Below are 11,860 nucleotides of genomic sequence, written 5' to 3'. Positions count from 1 at the left end.
AAAAGGTCTGACAAAAAGTTAGGGAATTCTTTGAACTTTCTTAATACTGAACTCAAAACAAAATGTTAAAAAAGTTCTCTAACCGGGAGTTGATTTCGGCGCCGGCGTTGAGGAGGATCTTGATGATGTTGACGTAGCCGCCCGAGGCGGCCAGGCTGAGAGGGGTGTAGTCGGAGACGTTGCGGTGCTCCTTATTGGCCCCCCGCAGCAGCAGGAGCTCCACAACCTGCACACACAGCAGCTCATCCTTTACACTCAGCACTGGAGCAGGAGCAGCAGTACACTTAGACTACATCTCAGTGACTACTACACATCACAACTAGTCCACACGAGCAATACTTTTCTACTTTTGTGCTTGAGTCCTATATTACTCTGACAAGTTATTTATCAATTGTCAATATGTCCAACTAATATTTCTTGATGTTATATTATTTTGCTGCTTTCATTATTCTTCCCCCCCCCCACACCATTCCGTTTGCAGCCCAATAGAGCACTAGTTGTGTGGGCCCAGTGGGCGTGCAGTAGAGTGTGTGTGGCTCTAGTGCGTGGGCCCAGTGGGCGTGCGGTAGAGTGTGTGTGGCTGTAGTGCGTGGCGTACCTCCTGACGCCCCCCAGAGCAGGCCAGTGAGAGCGGCGTGTCTTTGGTTCTCTCCGACTGCGCCTCGATGTCGGCCCCTTTGACCAGCAGGACCTCCACCACGCCCACGTGGCCCGCTGTGGCCGCCAGGATCAACGGGGTGAAGCCTACAGGGAGGACAACACACATCACACTCACATACAACACCAGTAGAGACAGGACATTCAGGCAAGAAACCATCTTTCTTTCATCAAGATAGTTGTTGGAACCTATTGATGAAAGCAATTTCTATCTTCATGGTGCGGTGTCCGTAGTGGATCTGTAGTGTTGCTGTGGGTCAGTGGATCTGTAGTGTTGCTGTAGGTCAGTGGATCAGTAGTGTTGCTGTAGGTCAGTGGATCTGTAGTGTTGCTGTAGGTCAGTGGATCTGTAGTGTAGCTGTAGGTCAGTGGATCTGTAGTGTTGCTGTAGGTCAGTGGATCTGTAGTGTTGCTGTAGGTCAGTGGATCTGTAGTGTTGCTGTAGGTCAGTGGATCTGTAGTGTTGCTATAGGTCAGTGGATCTGTAGTGTTGCTGTAGGTCAGTGGATCTGTAGTGTTGCTGTAGGTCAGTGGATCTGTAGTGTTGCTGTAGGTCAGTGGATCTGTAGTGTTGCTGTAGGTCAGTGGATCTGTAGTGTTGCTGTAGGTCAGTGGATCTGTAGTGTTGCTGTAGGTCAGTGGATCTGTAGTGTTGCTGTGGGTCAGTCGATCTGTAGTGTTGCTGTGGGGTCAGTGGATCTGTGGGGTCAGTGGATCTGTAGTGTTGCTGTGGGTCAGTGGATCTGTAGTGTTGCTGTAGGTCAGTGGATCTGTAGTGTTGCTGTAGGTCAGTGGATCTGTAGTGTTGCTGTAGGTCAGTGGATCTGTAGTGTTGCTGTAGGTCAGTGGATCTGTAGTGTTGCTGTAGGTCAGTGGATCTGTAGTGTTGCTGTAGGTCAGTGGATCTGTAGTGTTGCTGTAGGTCAGTGCAGCTGTAGTGTGCTAAGGCCGCTCACCCTTCTTGTCCCGGTGCTCGATGTTGGCCCCGCGAGCGATCAGCACCGACACCAGCTCCTCATGGCCCCCGGCGCAGGCCAGCGTCAGCGCAGTGTCATGGTTACTCTCCGTCTGAGAGAGACACACACACAAGCATGTGGTTTAGCTTGCAAGTTAAAAATATTCCTACATAATCAATGAAAACTACAAAAGGAAGGAGTGTTTGTCTTACATGTGCGTCGATGTCCACCGAGGGGTAGAGGGGCAGTGCCGAGGGGGGAGAGAGGCCGTTGGCGGTGCTCTGCGTCGGTGGTTGGGACATGGGGGTGGGTGAGGTGGTAGTGTTCAGCATAGGCACTCGGCTGCTCACGGCTGAAACACACACACAAGGGACACGGTTAGTGCATGAATCAGAGCTATACTTTAGATGACAATGATCATTTTTATTGCATATTATTCATTGCTACCCACTATGGATTGTTTATGTTCTACATGTACCCCACTTAGTCTATATAAAGTGTTTAATGGACACGGAGCAGGAAGTGGGCCGTACCCGCCATGATGTCATCCAGTGTGTCGGTGAGCGTCTGTGCGGGCGTGGCCACCATGAGGCCGTCGGGCGGGGCCTGCGTCAGGAGCCCAGAGCCCACCACCATCTGCTGCTGCTGCTCTGTGTGGGCGGCCAGGGCCCTCTGCAGCTCAGGGCTGGCCCCGCCTGGGTACTCACACACCTGGGGCGGCAGAGACGGGAAGGCTGGCTGCAGGGCCGGGGGAGGGGGTGGGGGCGGAGGGGGCTGCTGCTGCTGCTGCTGCTGCTGTAGCGGAGGCTGGAGGGTGGGGGCCGGAGGTGGAGGTAGAGGTAGAGGCTGCTGGAGGCTGCTGCCGTCGGGTTGAGGGTGGTGGTGGTAGATAACTGATGCTTCCTGCTGTGGGGGAAGCTGGCTATAAACCGAATCCGCCACCTCTTCCTCGTCGTCCTCCTCCTCGTCCTCCTCCTCTTCCTCCTCCTCCTCCTCCTCATCGTCTTCCTCGTCGTCCTCCTCCTCTTCCTCCTCCTCCTCCTCACCTGGCGACGGCTGCTCCTCCTCGTACTCCTGCAGCTGCAGCTGCCCCTCCTGCTCCTTGTCGCAGGCGGCGGTCTGAGCGGGCATGGGGGGGTCTCGGGGCTGCTGGATGCCGTGGTGGTGCGGCGGAGGCGGTGGCGGGGGCGGGGGGGAGGGCAACAGGTGGCCCGGGTGGTGCCCGCCGTGCCCAGGGCCCGGGCACTGCCCCTGGCAGCCCACCTCCGCCTTCAGCCCCTTGGCCTCCATGTACTCTTTGGTGAACTGCTGCTGCGTCTTGAGCTGCAGCTGGCGCTCCACCTTCTGCAGCTCCTTGAGGATCTTCTTCTTCTTCTGCACCTGCTCCTCGCGGCTCTTCTTCAGCTCCTCGATCTTGTCTTTGGTGAGCGGCTCGCCCTGGATCAGCTCCAGCGACTGCAGCTGGGCGCGCTCGATGGCGCTGATGCGCTGGCCCAGCTCGTTGAGCTTGCCCTCCGTCTCCTCCACGATGCAGTCCAGCGGCTGGTAGGGGTGGAAGGCCGGGGGCAGCGCGTCGGACGAGGGCGGAGGGGCGGAGGAGGCGGGCGGGGCGGGGGCGGGCTGGAGGGCGGCTTGCCTCTGTTTGGAGGCGGCTGAGGAGGCCAGACAAACCACTGATTACTACAATGCAACTTCATCGAAGCAACTTTTCCTATCAATACCTCCTATCAATGTCTCCACCTTGTATGACAGAGTGACTTTTTCACAGAAGACTTGTTTACATTCAGACTACAGATTATGACTTTACTGAAAAAGGTTTTATCAGATTTATGCCAATTTGTATGCTAAAGTAGCATGAAGAATATAATTGAGATTCAAGAAGAAAAATCCTTTCTATCAGGGGGTAACCAATCAATATCATGAACATTCACCCATAATGCCATTCAGGAGAGGCGGACACTCACCTTTGCTTGTGGCCGGTGGGGGGCTGGCGATGTTGGAGGGCACTCGGTCTGGTTCTTGTGGGGGCACCACCATGGCCAGTGCTTGGAATGGGACACGAGGAACCTGGAGGTCAAGAGGTAGATGTCAGTAGATGTCAACACTCTGCATTGTGCAACGACTCAGATCAACATTTATACAGTGCTAGAAAAAAGAAATTACTGGGTGCTCTTGTCGGTCGTCGGTAAACTCCTGTTGTGTAAGGTGCTCTTGAAGTAAAAAAACGAAGTTTTTAGTCAAAAAAATGTGGTGGCCTTCTCCAGGCATCTCATGGGGGGTATTCACACCTGCCTTGTTTAGTTCGATTAAAACGAACTCAAGTTCTTGCTTGATTCGGACCTTTTTGACTGGTGTGAATACAATCACTCGAACTCTAGTGCGGACCAAACAAGCGGACCGAGACCCAGGTGAGGAGGTGGTCTCGGAGCGGTTCCTATCGAACCCTGGTGCGGTTCGTTTATGGTGTGAAAGCAGACCGACCTCGATCCGACCCAGTTACAGAAATCTACCTTTTTTGGATTTGACGAGCTCCCGTAGTTTTTGCGCATTATGGGGAATGTAGGATAGCTCCGTGACGCACAACAGCTGTAAGCAGCAGTGGGCTAACGCTTTTTTGCCAACAATAATTTGATTTTGCATCTCCTCCCCGTTCCGTCTTCCGTAGGCCTGCTGTTAGCATGTTGGACACACATGAGAGCTCTTCTCAGCTGTTTTGTTGCACGTCTTCGTTGTTGCAAAATTACGAGCATGATATTGTTAAACTTGCATCAAACGGTCTTGACGCTCAAGCACTTCTGCAAAGCTGTAACTGTATAAACTATATTGCTAGGATAATAACGAGTACAGTACGCAAACATAGTATTTACGTGGGCCAACTTTGACTTTGGCTTCCTATTCTTCACCCCACCTACACGTTTACCAGCCAATGGTTGAACGACCTTAGTTAGCACATGTGCTTTTGTTTATAAATTCTGGTCCGGTTGCAATTAATCACGGTGTGAAAATGAACCGCACTAAAAAAGAAAAAAAGAAAAAAAAATTGGTCCGGACCAAATAAGTGAACTAACGGACCTTCCTGGTGTGAATACGCCCTTACACTGAGCAAAGGATTAGGCTATGCTTTAGGTTAAAACCCTTTACTTGCACTGGGGCATTTGTAAAATTCACCTATTCTAATTTTACAAATGCCCCAGTACCATTTATACAGTGCTATTTGAACACTACTTTCTAAATAGCAATTTTGTCATTATTATTATTATTATTATTATATCCCAGCCTATGACTCTGAAATGATCATTTGTTAGAGTTAACATTAATATTCATGCAAGCAGCCATGTGAGGGTGTTTCCATGGCAGATCTATCTTGTCTTTTGTTAAGAACCTTCCAGGTTCTTAAAACTCCAGGTTCAGAACGTAAAAATCCAATCATGTATTGGTTCTACCTGTGCACTTAACACAGGTGATCTCGTCAATTAGCTGCTCTACCTGGCTGAAGAGTTGTGCTAATTAGAATCAGCTGGTTTAAGTGAATGGTTGGCACAGATATGTGGGAGGACTTTTACTTTCTGAAGCTGGCCTTTTCCACCTCTGGTGTGTTGTGTTATGCCGTAGACAACTACTTTTCATACTGTCTGCCATAAATGTCGGCGCTGCAACCAAAGGGCCAAAGGAGCAAGAGGTGCGGTGTGGGGCCACTTCTCACCTGAGAGGGGTCTTGAGAAGGGGGCGTGAGCTGAGACAGGTCAGGAGCTGGGACTGACAGGATGTTGTTTGGGTAGTCTAGCAGGTAGGACACCACGTTAGTGTGGCCACCTTTAGCAGCTTCGATCAGCATGCTAGAACCATCCTGTGGGAGAAGAGCATCATCAGCATACTGGTTTAGAATTTGGATCATATATTCTATTAGAAAAGCCCCAAAAATATTTCTGACAAACAATTCTGCCAAAGCAGATGACAATATGCATAAATCATGAAACAATGCATTAAAACATAACTATGCAGTGCAGCTTGGGCTTCATTTATAACATTATTCTACTTTTGGTAGCAGATAGCCTGTCTGACAATAGTGAGGACATGTTCCCACAGCAGAGTCTCTCCACAGAAGTTTCTTTGGGAGGCATGTCAATGGTTTGACCACCAGGGGGACTCACTTTCAGTCTGTGGGTGGGGTCAGCCCCATGAGCTAGCAGCAACTCCACCACGGCAAGATGGCCACCAGCACAGGCCAGAGACACCACCGTGTGATCGTTATTGGCTGTTGACCTATTCACATTAGCCCCTGGGGAAGAGAGAGAGGAAGGTTACATGCGCTCTACTATTAATCTGACCACATCAGCAGAAGGATGCCACAATACAGTGGGCCCACGCTTCAGGCCACGGCTGTTTATACCATTTCAGCATCTTAATATATATACTTTTTGAAAATCATGAATATCATCATATTGAATTAAAACAATAATTTAATACATATTTTGTAAATTGACAATAAAATTGAGAAAAATTGCTGTATGACCAAAAATGTGTACTGCAGTGGGATTGCTTTCAATTACTGTGGAGTACCAACTATCAGTGGAGAGCACTAGATGGAGTGTATCAATTTAATTAAAATTTCTCTCACTGATGCTTCATAGAATTCACTTAGCTGCCTAAATATGTGCAAGTGGGGACAATATAAGCCTAACAATTGTTCTTTATTTTTTTATTTGAAATTATGTGATTGAATTGTGTGCCCATAACCACCAAATACAGCCATTAATCTTTGGCTACTAACACAAATATAACCTGAATATCATCTCCGAGATATTAGTCTACGATCTGGTGCAGTTTTGGTAGTTTATCTGTCTGTAAGCCGGACGCCATAAATGAGTTGCCTCAATTTCCATGAAACATTTGGCCTTGGTAGGGGGCATAGTTCCACTGATTTATTTTTGTCGCAAATTGTTTATCAAAAGCGAGAGATGGGTGTGGAATCTCTAACAAGTGGACTCTCCTTGATGCACTATGGTATTTTACGTATTGAACTGTACGGGGCCTACCGCTCAGTTCCAGAATGTACCATGGCATCCCTAATCAGCATTATGTATGTAGTGTGAAAACAATGTTGTGTTGCCCTCGGGTAAACATACCCTTGCTGATGAGGAACTGCACGGTGCACAAGTGACCTGCCCTCGCTGCCTTCATCAAAGGAGTCCTTCCGCCTTCTGACTCATGTTCCTAAAACACATATACACACAGCCATTAGAACATCTTTTAGAGCATCCCTGAAAAATATCACATCAGATGACGTGAGACAAGGAATGTGCAGATAGATACTGTACAAGAGGGACTGCAGAAGGGGTAGAACAAGGCAGAGAGATGCGGAGGGAAAGTGTCTTGCAGGGTAACTGAGAAGCATGTCGACTGAGACACTGTGTGATGGATCATGAGGAGGTGACTGGACAATAGTGGTTCAAAAGCAGAGGAAAGGATGGCAGACAGAAGCAGGGCAGGTGAGGGTTGTGTGTGTACTGTGTAGAGGGTGAGCGCGCACCAGGTCTGCACCAGCCTGCAGCAGCACATCTGCCACGTCCGTGTGGCCGTTCTCACAGGCGTACGTCAGCGCAGTGTCCCCCGTGGCAGTGGTGGCATGCACATTGGCACCTAGGAGACGGGCACACGCACAAATATGCTTGAGGAGGGGCAGAGATTCCAGGCTTACTCCAGAACAGGCTTACTTACATACAGTAGACAAGAGGATACACTGGTGCATTACATTTACTGCTAAACCATTAGAACATGAAAGCTTGTTATATACTCAAAACACCTTGTGTTGCAAACTCATATTTGAACAAGGAAGAAAAGGCAAGAATTCTATATTCTAGAACTGTACCAAAACGACCTAATGGCCATAGCTTAAACATTTAAGGGCATCAACTTTGATTTCATACATTGTCCAAACTACACGTGTCTATCAGTCGGCCTTATTGTACTCACCAGCAGCGAGTAGGTACTTGACCAGCTCCAGGTGCCCTTCCTGTGCAGCCTCCATCAGCGGTGTGGAGCAGCCCAGCTCGATGTCTGCCCCTGCCTTGATGAGGAAATCAGCCACCTCCAGGAAGCCTCCACAGCAAGCCAGGGTCAACGCCGTCTCCTGGGTCTCCTCTGTCTGGGCATTAATGTTGGCACCTGACACAAGAACACAGAGGCAACCAGGAACATTAGCATGCTGTCAACACCCCAGTCAGTCATGAGAAGCAAATAGGACCCTTCACAGCCATCAATTGCACTAGGAAAATTGTTTATACTAAAAATATTTCTTGATAGTGTAATATTGTGTTCTGTTTTTGTCCAATTTTAGTTCACCAAGTGATCAGACTTGATTTATGCATCACTGTTAGGGATCGTAATGACCGTAACTTGTGATGTCACCAGCAAAAGGGCAGCCAAGGCTAGAAAGAATGTGCAAGCCTGAGAAATCTCATTTCGTCCCATTTCTGCCGTGTTGCATCTGGTATCCCCCAGGGGTCAGTATTGAACCCAATTGAATTGAAGTGGCCAGTGGCCTTTTTTACCAGGGCCCGTATTCACAAAGAATTTTAGGGCTAAAAGTAGCTCCTAACTGGCGAATTTAGGGAGGAACTCCTAAAAATAATGGGCGTGTCACTCCTAACTTTATGACTCCTAATTTTTTTCACTAAAAGTTATTCACAAAGCATTTTTAGCCTAAAAGTAGCTCCTAAGTCTAGAACAGCGTAAAAGAACTCGAGAGGACTTCTAACTCACTAAGAGCTATTCACAACCCGCTTTTAGTGGCATTTCACGTCGCAATGTTTTGAAATGACCGTGCAGTGCAGGAGCTCGCTGTCATGCAAGGGAATAAATGTGCATTGCAACTAAGGATGCAAATGCAATAATGCCACCGACAACCAAAACCACCATTGCATGTAAACTAAATGTAACGTCTTATTGTGCCTAATTAAATTAAATCGTTTCTCCTCTTTGCAGGCTATGTGTTTTCATACAGATTAATTTAAGACATGTTGCAAATATACTGCTCCAGTCCATAGTGTTTCATTAAGCCTAGGCTTGCTTTACTCTTTATTCATTAAGGCTATGCCTATTTATTCATCATCTTCCATCCTTCACAGCCCGACATAGCACACGCATTCTCACCAGCTAAGACCTAACACCTGTCACTCAACTCGTCATTGTAGGAGAGGTTTGCCATCATTCCCGCATTATAATCACCAGCCAATCAAGGTGGTCACTTCCATCAAGCTCGTGCATGAGTAATGACGTCAACCATAGCCAACGAAGACTCACTTTTAGTTTAGGAGTGGGCGTTTCTCCTTACTAAAAGTAGGTCTGAAAGGCTTTGTGAATAACTTTTAGGGGAAAACTCCTAACTAAAATCTTCTAGCGCGATTTAGGAGTACTCTTAGTGGTAAGATAAAATGCTTTGTGAATACGGGCCCAGAAAAACTAGCTTCAGATTGAGTGCCATTCTGCCATCTATATTCTTCTTGCTTTTTGATTTAACAGTGGCAGTCTCACATACCAACAAGAACTCCTCTGTGATTTCAATATTTTAGGTCCACTATCTGGAATTTGCTGATTATATAAACAGGTTACAAAAAGTAACCAACAGAAAAACCAACTGTAAGGCCCTGACTGGTGAAACGACTCAAGATCACTTGATCTTCATTAGATGGCATTAGCATCAGCAGAAGTTAACTTTCAACATCAACAATTACCGACGAAGGATTATTATGGAACCAGGTTGCGTTATATTCAGGTTTGATTGTCTACATCAACAACCAACTCAGTCCTGAAGATATCAACCTAGAGTGGACAAAGTGAGTGTGCAACAACATTGTGTGGTAATTCACCTTGTGCTAACAGCAGTGCTACCATCTCCTCGTGCCCCTCGCGGGCAGCCTCCATGAGCGGGGTGTAGCCCTCATCGTTGACCTCCTCCAGGTTGGCCCCGCGCTCGATCAGCAGGGCAGCCAGCTCCACGTGGCCCCCGCATGCCGCCAGCGTCAGCGGAGACTCAAACGAGTCGGCCGGCATGTTGACCTGCGCCCCGCTGTCCAACAGCAGCCGGGCCACCTCCACATGCCCATCCTGGGACAGCATAGGGAGAGCACAGGATGCAGAGAATAAGCATCTCGACATGGCACCGTAACCTCTGCACACACTTCACATGCTACAGATGAATGTATGCTCTCATATGTCAAACTCAACTGCAAAACCCTTTTTATACATACATACTGAATAATCCATTTCATCCTTTATTTGTTAGCTGTGCAAAAATTCACAACTGCGGAAGGACAATAAATTAGGTGAATTGCAGCACTTCTACAGGGTATATACAGAAATCCTGAAATGAAATTCAATACCTTCTCAAAAAAATGTAAAACCTCCACATCACAGTGATTTTCATTGGTGAAATCTTTCTTAGTCAAATTTGAAGCAGTTATCTTAAGGGTATGAACTTAATTGACAGTTTATGGCCCTTTCCAAAACGTGCCCCTAAACCCTAGCCCTAACACTTCCACTTCGTTTGCACGTTCACGCGAGGGTCCGCCACATTGAGTATCATCCGAAACAAAATTTGAGTCGAGTGAAGTGCCTAGGGAGAGGGGCTACCACGCCTCCAGGAGCAAGTCAGCATGGATGCTGACTTGGAACACAGGTGCAACCGTTTTCACGTGTTTGTGTAGCTCGTGTAAGCGTCGTCGTTTTTTGGTCCGTATGACAGCATTTACAGACAAAAGCGTGATTTAAGCTACATTGTATCAACTCATGTTTAGTTTGATACTCAGTAAAATGTGCAAGATCGTACAGAAGTAGGCTGTAATATTTAAACACATGTGCAGGTCGCATTTACAGCACTTTTATAATTTGGTTAAATAAGTTAAATAAAACATAAAATAAATAATAAAATAAAGCATAAAATAAGTTTTATAAAGCATAAAATGCAACTCCTCACTCATAGTAATGAAAGGAGAGAAGAGGGATGTATATCCTAATACACAGGGGTGTCCAGAACATCTTTATTGGCAAATTAATATATAATGCCTTCATAATTTCTATGAAAACAGATATGACGTCAATTTCCTTCTCCCTTCAAGTGCATCCGAAATGTAGCGCTGTTTTAACCCCTACCCCTTCAATGCGAGTGTTCTCCGCACCCACGAGTGGACTTGAAAAGGAAGTTCACTCGCTAACCGAGTCGAAGTGAGTAGGGACTCCGTTTCGGAAAGGGCCTTTATCTAGCCTGGGTATACCCATGCTGCCTTGCAAGTTACTTCATTCGCGCTGCTAGGCAGCCTGGATGCCATGGACCTAATTTCCGCCCCTAATTTCTGCCTAATTCCCGCCTTTCAGCTAGGGAAAAGCTATTTTGCCCGTGATATTAGGCTTGCCTACTGATCAAGTAAAGATTTTGCAATGGGACTTATAATGTACAGTGCCTATAGAAAGTCATCATACCCTTTTGAAATAGTTACTTTTTTTGTCTTACAGCCTGAAATCAAAACCAATTTAAAAAAAAAATCTTTTCCAGTTTTATTAACAAATTTAGCTGTACAACATCAAAATAATGAAAAAAAGGTCAACAGTTCTGAAAATTAATAAAAAAATAAAAACTAGAATAACAGGGTTGGAAAAGTCATCATACCCCTGACTTAATACTTTGTAAAGCTTCCTTTTGCTTTCATTACAGCCATCAATCTGTTCGGATATGTCAATTTTCCGTGCAGAAATGTTCAAATTTAGGCAAATTCTGTAGGGAATGGCGATGGACTGCTCTCTTCAAGTCAATCCACAGATTTTCTATAGGATTTAAGTCAGGGCTCTGACTTTGCCACTCAAGGATATTCACCATCCTATCCTTAGGCCACGGCTTTGTTCTTTTGGCAGTATATGTTTAGGATTATTGTCATGTTGGAGGGCGAATGACCTCCCCATCCTCAGCTGTCTAGGAGAGGGACGCAGGTTTTCCTTAAGGATGTGGGTGTACTTGGCAGCATCCACTTTCCCTTCTATCCTGACCAATTGCCCAGTTCCCGCTGAAAAGAAACATCCCCACAACATAATGTTGCCCCCACCATGCTTCACACTAGGTATGGTGTGTTTTGGGTGGTGTACTGTGTTGGTTTTCGCCAAACATTGCGCTTGGAGTTCAGTGCAAAAACACATCTGGAATATTCTGCTACCATGTGGAAAAAGCTTTTATGGTCAGATGAGACTAAGATCGAACT

At 46.8% G+C, this 11,860-nt stretch overlaps 1 protein-coding gene across 6 annotated transcripts in view; it reads right to left on the bottom strand.

Annotated features, from left to right (window-relative positions):
• LOC134068353 (ankyrin repeat and KH domain-containing protein 1-like) overlaps nt 1-11,860 on the bottom strand; it is a 39,655-nt gene that overhangs the window by 9,581 nt on the left and 18,214 nt on the right. For all 6 annotated transcript variants that reach the window (XM_062523893.1, XM_062523895.1, XM_062523894.1 and 3 more), the window contains exons 8-19: nt 9,482-9,719; nt 7,587-7,778; nt 7,144-7,253; nt 6,740-6,827; nt 5,765-5,892; nt 5,317-5,460; nt 3,578-3,680; nt 2,147-3,265; nt 1,826-1,965; nt 1,614-1,725; nt 599-744; nt 84-226 (exon numbers count right to left, since the gene is read on the bottom strand). In XM_062523893.1, coding sequence (XP_062379877.1) covers nt 84-226; nt 599-744; nt 1,614-1,725; nt 1,826-1,965; nt 2,147-3,265; nt 3,578-3,680; nt 5,317-5,460; nt 5,765-5,892; nt 6,740-6,827; nt 7,144-7,253; nt 7,587-7,778; nt 9,482-9,719 — 2,663 coding nt within the window. The remainder of the gene's footprint in view (nt 1-83; nt 227-598; nt 745-1,613; nt 1,726-1,825; nt 1,966-2,146; nt 3,266-3,577; nt 3,681-5,316; nt 5,461-5,764; nt 5,893-6,739; nt 6,828-7,143; nt 7,254-7,586; nt 7,779-9,481; nt 9,720-11,860) is intronic.

This window comes from Sardina pilchardus, chromosome 21 (assembly GCF_963854185.1).
Source record: "Sardina pilchardus chromosome 21, fSarPil1.1, whole genome shotgun sequence".
NCBI classification, from domain to species: domain Eukaryota; kingdom Metazoa; phylum Chordata; class Actinopteri; order Clupeiformes; family Clupeidae; genus Sardina; species Sardina pilchardus.
Note: the sequence above shows the minus strand (reverse complement) of the source record. Positions and strands in the feature narration are given on the sequence as shown.